We start from the raw sequence: 12856 nt of genomic DNA on the forward strand, positions 1-12856 counted from the left end.
ACAAGGACCTCAGTCTTATCTGCGTTTCGTTGTAAAAAGTTGTTAGCCATCCTGTCCTTTATGGCGGTTAGACAATGCAAATAGATTTATCAGTCTCATCAGGTTTAAAGGAGACATACAGCTGAATGTCATCAGTGTAAATGATAAGAGATTCATTTAAATTTGCTAATAACGTGACTTAAGGGAAGCATATACAGAGCTATTTATAATAGAGACGAGGCATAGACCAATAGACCTAAATACATTTTTGAGCATGGATGTTGGTAAAATATCTGCAGGGCTAGAGGAACATTTCATACTGCCCACCAGATTAGTGAGGTCTTGCAAGGAAATAAGTGAGAAGCAGTCCAAAAATTGACGGGTGGGTTGGATAGGCATAAAAGGTGGTAGAGGATTGGATGATGCTTGCCCTGACATCTCTAATCTTATCCACAAAGAATGAAAGAAAGAAGGTACATCCTACTCCCCTCCTCCCCCTTTCCCTCTTTCTTTCTCTCTCTCAACCCACTTACTGCTGTCGCCAAGGGTTTGCTCATGGGGGAATTGTTGGGTCTCTGTAAATTAAAGAGTACAGTCTTGACCTGCTCTATGTGAAAAGTTCCCTGAGATGACTTTTGTTGTGATTTGGCGCTATATAAATAAAAATTGATTGATTGATTGACATCAGGAGGTGCACGAGTGACAATGTTGTTGATGGTATCAAACAGGACTAAAGGGTTCCATTTACTGGAGGAGATTAGGTTGGCAAAGTAGAAAGCCCTCACATCTTTAACCATGTTGTTAAATTAAGTTAAAAGGTCTTTGTAATGGAGATGGTGCACATGGAGCTTGGTGGATTTCCACAGTTGCTCTACCCTCCGACATTAATGCCAGAAACAATGAATATTGTCATTTAACCAGGGTGATAAATTGAAAGAGGGAACAAGTCTCATTTTACTAGGAGCCACTTTATCCAAAATGGCAGAGCAATGTGTGTTAAAGGAGTGGACCAGACAAATAATGTCAGCATGAGAATACAACACTATGCTTGGGTCAAAAGCTGCAGAAAACTTCTCAGCTGAGAGCTGACTTAAGATGCTAGAGCACACATTTACTAGGCAGAGAATCTAAATTAAAAGACAGGTTGAACACATTCATGGTCAGTAACATGCAACTCCTTAGAGCAGATAGAATCAATATTAAAACCAAGTGTAAAAACAACGTCCAAATGTGACCCCTAATGTGTGTCGGACCAGACACGTGTTGAATAAGATTAAAAGACTCAGTGACATTAAGAAAATCAGCAGCAAAGCTACAAGAAACATCATCTATGAATCACCAATCATAACTCTGTCTAACCTAATGATAGAGGATAAAAACACTGAATTCAGACATAAAAGAACTATTACAACCAGGGGATCAGTAAATTAAAATACAATAAAACAGATTTGAATGACCCATCTGCAGTTCAAAGGCGGAGAAAGCCCCAGCACCCATCTGACTTTGAAAGCAGTTCCTGAAAACCATGACAAGTCCTCCATCCTGGCCTGAGGTCCTGGGAGTGCTGATAAAAGTACAGTCCAGGGGGCACAGTCCGATTAGGGGGACATATTCCAAGCTTCTCTGCCAAGTCAAAAACAGAAAATTCAAGCCTTTAAGATGAAAAAATCATTATTATAAAGGACTTATTTGAAATGGAGTGAGCATTTAACAGCGCCATCCTGAGGGGCACAGACCCCTTGCTGGCAACAGCAGAGGCCCAGGCCAAGGGGCGCAGGTAGCAAGGCTCTGATCCACAACTCACAGCAGAACATCTCACCAGGGGGAGGCCCTATGTGAAACAATTGTCTGAGTAAGAAAATGGACCGGTGAAGGTGTTAACAATGGTGGGGCTAGCACTTAAAACAGTGGCCTAAGGTGAACCCGGAGAAAAAGAAGGAGGTTCCGGGGAAGGTATGTGAGGTGTAAACAGTCAGTCATGTGGAGAGGACTGCACCACATGCTGTAGGTTAACAGCTAACATTCCTGAGCCCAGTTTGTTGAGGTGGACTCCGTCAGTCCTGAAGAGGGAGACACGATCCCAAAAGTGATTTAAATTGTCAATGAAACCTATGTTGTGGGCTCTGCAGGCAGACTAGAGCCAAATGTGGAGGCTGAGAATTCTACTAAAATGCCCCGCTCCACGTGCCAGTGCGGGAATAGGTCCACGGTGCATGATCTCTTTCCACCATGTGTGTTTAAGTTGCTGACTGATGATGGGGTGTCTGAGCAGGCGAGTGTTGTGAGGCTGCAACATCAGACTTGTGAAAGGAATTCCCTGGGCATGGAAAACCTCCAGAGCGTATGATCACGGCCTTTTCAGGAGCGTACGATGGGAAGCAGAAGTTGTTAGTCGAGTTGAGGGCTGTTGGTTATGCTTCACAGTGGACTGGCAAGCCACCTGAACACTGCAGTGTCAGCAGGGGTTGGTTTCAGATCCAGATGAGTCAGAACTGCTGGAGCATCAACTGGGTGGACCTGAATGTAACAGCTGGAGAGGCTTAGGCAAGGTGGTGAGGCAGCCCTGTCCGAGTATCCCCTTTGACCGTGGACCACCACTTTGGCTGAGGACAACTGATGGTTAGGTGTCGAGAAAGAGGAAGGCTGTGGACAGATGGAGGGGTCCAATATAACTGTGTCCTGGATGGTTGCAGTGAGAGAGGCAATCCGTTTGGATTGCCCAGAGGCCACTTTCATGAAGCTGGACAAAAGAGAGTCTTTTTCAAGTTCATCCAAAAGCTGTTGGATATCCTCCTTAAGGTCAGCTTTTTGTTTGCCTTCTGGAGTAATACAGAGTATTCACAGTTTATAGTTGGAATAGTCATGGCTTTCTGAGCGAATGCTCAGCTTATTTCTCTGATCAGTTAAAATCCAAGTGTCCGATCACTAAAATCCTTTGTGCTGTTAAAAGATACAGATAAAAACAATCAGGATCTAAAAGGTGTATCATAAAAAGAGGCTGAAAAGTGGATAAAAGTCAAAATGAAGTCTGTGTTTGTGGCAGGCAGTCACAACGCTTGGCTTCCCACAACACCGACGTATGCAGAGTGACAGTCCCACACCCCTGTGACACTGATGAAACAGTCCACGCACTTTTTCCAGCAGAGCACCATGGCCTCAGATTTGGAGGTGCTGACTCGTCCTGACATTCGGCTGCAAACCATCCCAGTGTCTGCTGAAGGACACAGTGTGTTGAAGCCAACAGAACCACATCATCTGCAAAAAGCAGAGAAGCAATCCTAAGGTTCCCAAACCAGACACTCTTCTCCCCCTAGCTGTGCCTTAAGATTCTGTCCGTGAAAATCACAAACAGAATTGGTGACAAGGCCCAACACCCACTGAGAATGAGTCTGACTTACTGCCGAAAATGTGGACACAGCTCTCACTGCGGTGTTATAAGGACTGATTGGCTCGTGGCATACTCCCACAGCACCGCCAACAAGGTGCCCCAAGGGTCATCTCCAAGTCTACAAAGCACATATAGACTGGATGTGTGAACTCCCATGACTCCTTAAATATCCTTGCAAGGGTGAAGAGATAGTCCACTGTTCCATGGCCAGGATGGAATTGGCATATATGGTAACCAGAAGTTAGGTGGCTTGGCTGGCGGATGTTTCTAGTGCTCATTCTCTGCCCATAGAGCATGCACAATATGCATTCATCTGGACAGCGCAGAAATGTCAAACCTGACATCAGATTTAAAAACTCTGTATACTGTGAAATACAGAGAGATTTATCTGGCGGTGATAGGCTTAATCAGCATTGTGTGAACTATTGGCAAGGGATTGAATATAATGGACATTCATTTATATGTAAAAGTTCTGCACTGCAGGTTTAACTATAATGCTTTGGGATTTGAGGATTACAAATGAAGAAGGAAAAAACCTGAATAACATCATCATTATGATGAGAAAAGCTTATATATTTAAAGTCACTGAAAGACAACAGCTTAACACAGAATATTTTAAAATGTTTCTGAAGTATCAGTAGACTCTTGAAAAGGATATTAGTAAGAATAAGGAACAAAAGCTAAATTTTGAAACTGGATGAGTTATTTTGAATCAGGGAGAGAGTTGGAGTAAAATGGAGTTGGAGTAGAAAATATCACAGAACATGGTGAACTAAAAACAGAACAAGAAGATTATACGTATATACTATATTTTTTGTTCTAATTTTTGTTCCTTAAAGTATAATTGTTCTAATTTTTGTACCCTTGAATATAGTTTTTAATTTACAACAGGTAGATACTTACCATACAGATGGTGGTATTTGTTTGTGTTATTTTGCTTTGTTTTTTTTGTGATGAGGTGTGTTCTATGTTGTTGTTTAATTCTGTAGTTATAGGTTATGTATTGTTATTTTATGTACATGCTTATGTCTTGTCTTCGTGTCTATATGTTCAATAAAATAAAAAATTCTCATCTGTTTCAACACTTCTTTGATGACATTGTTTTCCCACTGTCTGCTGCCCTCCCTCAGTGCAGCAACTGGAGTTTTACCAGTATTACTGTGACTAACAGTGTTTCAGAGGGAACCATGAACACAGCACTGCACTCCTACCTTCATTAGCAGTTTAATTTTGCCTAACAACGAGGTACTGTCTTTATACTGGTCAAACAGAGGAAAAACAACCACAGCAGGGCCAGTGAACCAGGCTCCTTGTCTGTCTGGTTTAGGCAACAGGTAGCAATTCTAAAAGTAGGTACTTGACCTACTGGGGTGTGACCAGTTTGTACAGTAGGTGCTGAGTTGCAATGAATAGCAACAGAGAGCATTCATTTTACATGAGACACAAAGAGAAAACTCACTGTCAAGTTTGCACACATATATATATATATCATATGTTTTTCCTCATGTGTCAGTTTCAGCTCTTAGACATACTGCATCATAACATAAAGATAACATATTGGTCTACTGCAGACATAGTATGCAGAAGAGCAGACTGTAATGACTCAGAACCTAGGAACCCAAAAGCATGAACTCAGAAACAGGAGCAGAGTCCAATATTCTTTAATCAGTCCAAAAAAACAAGTAGGTGTCACAAACCAGGCAGGCAGGCAGATCAGACAGACAAATCCAAGGAAATAGGCAAAATCTTCAGACTAGTAAACAGACAAGGTAACAGGTAACAGGAGAGCCAACCAATAGGTATGGTAATGCTGGAAAGCTAGGCAGAAACACTAGACAATCTGGCAAGGGGTATGTGAATATGGGCCAGTATATGAAGAGTGACTGAGCATAATGGGATCCAAGTGAGGAGTTTGGCGGGGAAACTCAGGTGAGGGGAATGAGGTGATTGCAGGGCAGATGGGGGTGGCAGGATCTGCAGTGACAGGAGAGTTAGTGATCAGGCAGGTGAATAGCATGAAAAATAGTCACTATGAAGATGAATCCATGACACAGGCAGTGCCAGTAGCTTGTAGAAGCTCAATGTAGACTAGACTTTTAACAACCAACCTGTACTTATTTATGGTTCTTTTAAGTATATTTAATATGAATGCTTTTGCAAAGTTGTACTTATCATTTTTCTTAGGTCTTATAAATCCAAGGCACATTGTGAAATATTTCTAATTCTAATTCAGCTCTAATTGTCTATTTCAGAACAGTTTGAAGCAATATTGTGATAATATTGTACCGTGATATTTTTGGCCACATTAATTGTTGGGTGAGAATTAATTGTAAGTTGCAACCATTGTGAAGGGTGCGGAACCTCCTTATGGCACAAGCATTACGGGTCAGTCTAAAACAGTCCTAGAACTACATTTGAACATAACAAAGGCCATTATGGGTTTATCAGTGCTGTGGGCAGGTCTGTCCTGGCCATTTCTCAGGACTTGTGCCCAGTTACAGTCACGCTCCTCCCATCTCTTTTCTGAATGCAGAACACCTCCTCATCACTGCCATTACAAAATGATTGATGTGGTTCACGTTGGAATGAGAACAGCGTTTACGTATTTGCATAGTGGGAGCTCTGGCTATTTACTATATACTTATACTGGCCTGTCTGATCACTGCATAGAATAATTGTGACCAGCAGTTGGACTATCCAAAATGAACCTTTCTCTGTTTCAGACTGTCTAAATGTCCTTTGGTATAACAGCTTTTACCCCTTGAAGATGCATGAGTGAATTACACAAAGCATCATTCTTTTGAGAATGGTTTAGGGCAGCATGGTGGTCATGGTCGGCACTGTTGCTTCACAGCAAGAAGGGTCCTGCTGGGTTCAAATCTGATAACCAGCCTTTCTGTAAGGCTTTCTGAGTTTACATGTACTCCCTTGTGTCTGTGTGGGTCTCTTTCAGGTACTCTAGGTGCACCCACAGCCTGGTTTCTAACACTCTTTCTCATTGTACTTGTACCTGGTCTGCTACTTGAGAATTTGTACCACAGCTCTTTTGAGTCATTGTTCTCAAATACTTAATTGTCTTACCTCGCTTGTAAGTTGATTTGGATAAATCAATAATTTAAAGTGTAAATGTAAATGTTTCCTCCCACAGTCCAAAGATATACAAGTTAGGTAAATTGGAGAATCTGAATAGCTTGTAGGTGTCAATAGCTGGAATGTGTTGGCCCTGTGACTGATTGGTGACCTGTCCAGGATGAACATCACCTCCCTCATGAGGTCTGCTGGGATAAGCTCCAGCCCCCCATGATCATGCAATGGATAAGGCAGTAAGGTTGAGAAATGGATGGAGAATGTCTTACCAATCTAAAGGTTGACTACAACTACCAGAAGCATTTGGTCATAACATAATCTTAAAGTTGTGTGACTGACATCAGTTGAACAACACAACAACAAATTAGGAAGTCCAGAGCTAATTTTACTACTTCAAATGTGCCAAATGAGTCTGGTGGTAATTTGAAAAACTGAATAGAAACATGACAAAAGTAATGCTTTGTCTTTTCTCAAACCAAAAAAAAAAGAAAAAACATGACCATTTTGGACCAAGATGGCAACAATAAAATATCTTAGAGCTTACAGGCCTACATGTTGACTCCTGAGGAAATCAGGAAATTCATGCAACAACTATCAAAGCTTTTGTCACGCTGAGAAGAATTCCTGTCTGCTCCTTTTGGTGGAAACCACCACATGCACACTGTGACAGACATACACACGAACACACATACACACACACACACACGTCAACGAACATGCATAGACAAACAAAGACACACATAAATGCACTTCCTTGGACAGAAATTAAGAATGGATGTAGCTGTGTGTGTGTCTCTGAGATCCAGAGAGGGTTGGGCTGGAAATATAAACAGTGGCAGAGGAAGCTGCTCGGTCTGCACCCCTGTGACCCACATACTCTGCTCAGCCAATGTCAGCTTTGAGTCAAGTGGAAAAATGTCCTATTTGTTTATTCTGAGTATGATTTCTCTCCTTCACCTGAAGTCACTGCAGTTGAGAGCTTAAACAATTTGTAAATTAATCACTTCGATTGACAGAAAATGAATCAGCAACTTTCTTGATCACTGATTAATTGTGTAACATCAATTCCACGCAAAAATGCCAAACATTAGTTTCTTTGTCTCGTGTGATCGTAAACTGAATATCTTTGTGTTTTATCTTTTGGGATTGTTAGTTGCAGCCTTACTACTTTGTGTTAAGCCTGCTGTGTTTTATATCCATACTACAGCTGCCACAGTGGAGCTGACAGGCAAAAACTTCTTCAGAATTGATGGGGTATGACCTTGTTTATTTATGAGGCTGCTGAAAGCCTCTTCACTGTGAATCCACTGACAGCTTGTCACAGGTTTCATCACAACTTTATTGTGGATAACTCTACTCATACACACCTCATCCTGTTAAAGCCATCCCCACACCTTTATGTATCATGTGTTCGTGCTAGGGGAGACACACTCAGAAAGAATAGTGAGCTTGGCACAAGTTTTAGCCTTCCCAGTTGACACATTAAAGGGTGATTTTTAAAATGGACAAGGTTGGAGGAATGCAGCTCTGACATGGAGCTGAAGGCTGTCGTGATTGAATAGAAGTAAAGATGGGATCAGGCCTCACACCTTCTGGACACATAACATGGAAATCAGTCCTCATCAAGTCCTCTTGCAATGCAGCAGTGGTGTCTAAGGATGGAGAGGATTGTCATTTTGTCCAACACTGCAAAGTAAAACAATTACTGACCGGAATACTTGCTATTCATGATCCATACGTGTTTCAGGGGTTTCAGTGACCTCCCTGACCATTCCTGTAATGAATTTCCTCTGGACCAAAATTGTGTCGTGGAGTTTAAAGGATTAGTTCATTAATCAAATTGTTAATTGTCAGAAAATGTAATTATAAGAGTTTTGATAATCTATCATAATATGAAGACATCTCTATGGGCCCTGGGAACTTGTGATGGCATTTGTCATGGTAATACTACAATATGGTACATAAAATTGTGAGCAGTAACTAAGGAAATACTTGAGTGAATAAAGAATCTGTAATGACTTAATAATAAATAAATTGTTAATACCAAGTTCCTGTATAATCATGATATCAATGACTATACAGTAGATAATGATGAGTCACTACAAAAAAGACTAGGAGTTAAATCGTTAGATAATTAATTCATAAATGTCTGGGAATCAATACTGACTTCTTTCTTCATTAATTGTTCCTGATTAACTAAATTTATTATTTATTATTAATTCCTTAAACCTGCAATAACTTATTTTTTGGACCACTTGGGGGCAGCATAAACAAGTTGTGAACACAACACTTACATATCATCAACTTTTAAGTCAATATGTTGAACTTGTTAGCAAACAGTTGCTTATTTCCACATCCAGCAGTTATCATTCATTTAGAATCATGTTTCTGTTCACCTGGTGAATGTAAGTCCAATATTCACTCTCGTATAGTTCATTTTTTGTTCTCTACCAACTCCTGAGACAAATTCAGTATCATTAGTGATGCAGACGCCATAAAATAAATGTAATAAACAGAATATCTACCAGTGTAATCAAACTTAAAATTTTGATCATGGAGCAGTGTAGAATGGCAGTAACCCCAAACACAAACTGCTTTCACAAAGTGAGTTGAGTATTTACATATTTACAACATCTCAACATTTTAATTTTTCCTCCCTTGTTCCCAGAGGCTCACTAGAGATCCAAATCTCAAAATTAAGCCTCATTTATATTATATCAATATTTTAACTTGATCAACTGAAACTGGGCCAGTAAAACAATCAATTTACAAATTTAAAATGAAAATACTTGTTGTTTGCAACATACATGGCAAAGCATCTCAAAAGTAACAGCTGGATTTCTATTATATTTTGTATGGAATGTCCTGCTCCTCATCACCATGACAGGTCAGGTCAGAATTTTGCCTTGATCAACACTTGCATTTTGAAGTTGCTGGAAGGCATATTTTTCTCTTTTGATGCGTTAGGCTAAACACATCCTACGCCTAAGATTGAAAGTTGTGTTTGACAGTAAATTCAATTTAATTTCCTCTGATTTGATCTTCACACTTTCTTGTCTCTTTGTCTTCCAGGTCACACAGGCCGTTTCATCAAAGTAGTATTCTGTACCAGTCTACTGTTTGTACTGGCTCATATCTGCTTCCAGACGGTACTATACACCTATCCTCCTCTCAACATTGCTATCGGTGATAACTGTTCACAATGGGACAGCATAACCAGACATATAGGACTGTCCAGGTATGTAAGCAAAACCACATGACTACAGTAGTCCTTGTAGGTGTGACATTAATTATCAATGCCAATGTCTAGTAAATTGGATAGCTATTTCTTTATTTAAGCAATTAATGATTGATCTTTTTTGCTACCCGTGTGGTAATACATAAGTATACACACAGAATAAACATAACAATCTGGACTAGTGTACAGAAGTCACTAGTGTACAGAACAAGAACTGCAACAGCAGAAAATGGGAGATATAGACCGCCGTAAAAACTCAGAGCATATTAAGAATAAAGTATGACTGGGAAGCCTGGGGAATAATAGGAATGACATTACTGTGTACAAAGTAATATAATAAACGTATGGAAAATCTGTGTAGAATATGAGAGAGCAAGTATGTTTTAATTAGTGTATAATCCCATGAGAATAAGAATTGTTGTATTTCATTACCTTAGAATGAGCCCTTTATACACTCTTAGAAATAAAGATGCTGACTAGAACCATATAAGTTCTTTGGCTTGTCCCATAGGAGAACCCTTTTTGGTTTCTTGTGGAACCTTTTATAAAGGTTCCACCTGGAACCTTTACAGAGGGTTCTACCTAGAACCCAACATAAAGGGTTATACCCATAGACTGTACAAAATATGGACGTAGTCACCATGATGTCACCCACTGGTTTGCGAACTGTCAATTTGAAGCCTGGAGTGTAGCAATTTGACCACTGCCATCGTGGATTTGGCTGTCGCCATATTTGATTTCTGGAGCCAGAAGTGACCATATTTGGATGAGAGGGTTGAGCTGACCATAGTCCTAACTGCTAGCTCTGTTAGCATGGTGCATTTACAATCTATGGTCAACTGTGATCATGCTAATGCTAATGCTAATTTTTGCTAGTGAAAAACAGGCCTAAAACTGTTAAAACAAAATGTACTCACCAGAAAAAACTGATCATCCGATTCATTGATGTGTCTTTTATTGTCACCAAACGCTAACAAGACTTTTTTAGGCAATCACAATGTTCAATTAACTTTAGTGAAATGAAAACATACTGTGAAATAGCAGCAGCTAGGCCTATGGTTACGTTATGTAAGCAACGTTGTCGCCTTGGTAGCGCCTTGTCAATCACAACATAGCCACACCCTAAAGCATACCCTGCTTTATCGTCAAATTTTACTGAATGAACATCATGCTGTATTGAAGAAGACTTGAAACTACCAATTGAGATCATAAATTCATTAGGAAACAATTTACTGAGGTAATAAATCAAGAGAGAAGTAGGGTCATTTTCTCATAGACTTCCATACTGATAATCGGACTTCTTTTTGCAGCTAGTGGAGTCGCCCCCTGATGGCCATTAGATAGAATGCAGGTTTTTGGCACTTCCGCATTGGCATCACTTTTCAGCCCTGGAAGTTGCCACTAGGTTATACCTATAATTGTCTCTGAATGGTTTCAACCAGAACCCTCACTGGGGGTTCTATCCAGAACCTTTTCACCTTCTAAGGGTTTTGTCGAGAGAACCCTTTTATATTTCAAGGGTTTCACCTAGAACCCTCTTGTCTTCTGAGAGTTCTATGAAGAACCATATTGTAATCTACAGATCCCATATATTGTATATTGTGGTCATCCATCATTTTGAAAATCTATATTACAATTACCAATGTTTATCATGTTGACATTGAGAAAATATTCAAATAATTTTTAATGAGAAAAAGATTTATTTAATAGTCTTGGAACAATGATGCATAAGGAGGGGAGACTCTCTGAGGATAAGCCAATAGAGCAGGAGAGGCTGTGTAGGTCCTGGGGGGAACAGGTCAAAAGTGAGCATAGGACCAGTGGAATTAGCAAGATGGCAAATAGGACACAAACCAGGCACATCAGGCTTTCCATAGCAGGTGAATTTGTGTAATCTCCAGTAATGTCGACAAAGCAGAGTGGGAAGAGACAGTAGCATCAATCTAGGTACACTTACTACACCAGATGAAGCAGTAAGCCATCTACAAATAACAGAGTAATGCATGGTCCAATGAGAGCAATCAGAGTATGGGCACATAATAATGGTGACAGTGGAACAGATTGAATAAGCCTTTCCTCCAACTCCTATTCTAAGAGCCTCCGCTGGCACACAATTAGGTGACAGTGAGTGAACCCCACAAGGTTGTCACATTAATTTATTTAAAATAGTCCACCTTTCACCATAAAAGTCCTTTGGCTTCTCTGAAGTTTCTGATCTTCTGTCACTTCAATCCAACCTCTAGTATCAATTCATACACAGGTGATCACACAATGTGTGAACAGTAATCACTACTGATATCTCACACCTGTTTTGTAGAGAGGGGCAGACCATGTGGTGCAATCTGTAGGGAAACCATCTCTCAGCTCCTACATACTAACCCCAACAGGGCAGCCAGCTCCCAGGCATCATGCACTCGGCCTTTCCCCTGGGAGACTGGGATTCAATTCCGAGCTCCAACACCCCTCCACACTGTAGCCCTCCATAGCCCCAGCCCTCCCACCATCCATAATAAAGGAAAAATAGATAAGGAAGGGCAATTTTTTGGCTCATGAGTTCCTCCCTCCGGAGGTTGTAGTTACAATGGTAAAAACAAAGCTAACATGGTGGCTGATTAGGTAAGAGCACAGCAGTGCTATTTTGAAGATTGAGGGTTCAAGACAAGCTCTTCTCACCAGAAAGCACATCATGTAGCGACATTATAAGGTGCACTGCCACTATTGGTGGTGGTGCTTTTTATAAAAGCACCAGTTAAGTGTTGTATATCATGAATTAGAAAATACTAAATATATATATATATATATATATATATATATATATATATACACATCAAAAAAGATCTTCAATATCAACAAGACTATGGCAGAACACAAGTAAAATTAATTGATTAAGGGGATTCCAGATACATCTTCATTTAAAAATACTATTTGAAACATGGGTAAACATTTTAATATTTGAGGGTGACGATCTTCTAATACCCATGCTTTCAACAATCCTTGAAGAACCCTTTCTTCCAAAAAGGGTTCTTTGGATGGAAAGGGTTCTTACTGAAACCCTTAGTCTTACAAAGAACCCTTGAAGAACCCTTTTTCAGAAAGGGGTTTTTCAAAAGCAAATGGTTCTGGGTAAAACCTCAGCCCTTCAAGAAGAACCATTTTGTAATCCT

The 12856-nt window shown here is 40.1% G+C and overlaps 1 protein-coding gene across 3 annotated transcripts in view; it reads left to right on the forward strand.

Annotated features, from left to right (window-relative positions):
* Nucleotides 1-12856, forward strand: part of piezo1 (piezo-type mechanosensitive ion channel component 1) — a 172031-nt gene that overhangs the window by 35791 nt on the left and 123384 nt on the right. For 2 of the 3 annotated variants that reach the window (XM_042433271.1, XM_042433272.1), the window contains exon 3: nucleotides 9527-9692. The exons of the other annotated variant lie outside the window; for it this stretch is intronic. In XM_042433271.1, coding sequence (XP_042289205.1) covers nucleotides 9527-9692 — 166 coding nt within the window. The remainder of the gene's footprint in view (nucleotides 1-9526; nucleotides 9693-12856) is intronic. 3 annotated transcript variants of the gene reach the window in all.

The sequence above is a fragment of the Thunnus maccoyii genome, chromosome 14 (assembly GCF_910596095.1).
Source record: "Thunnus maccoyii chromosome 14, fThuMac1.1, whole genome shotgun sequence".
Lineage (NCBI taxonomy): Eukaryota > Metazoa > Chordata > Actinopteri > Scombriformes > Scombridae > Thunnus > Thunnus maccoyii.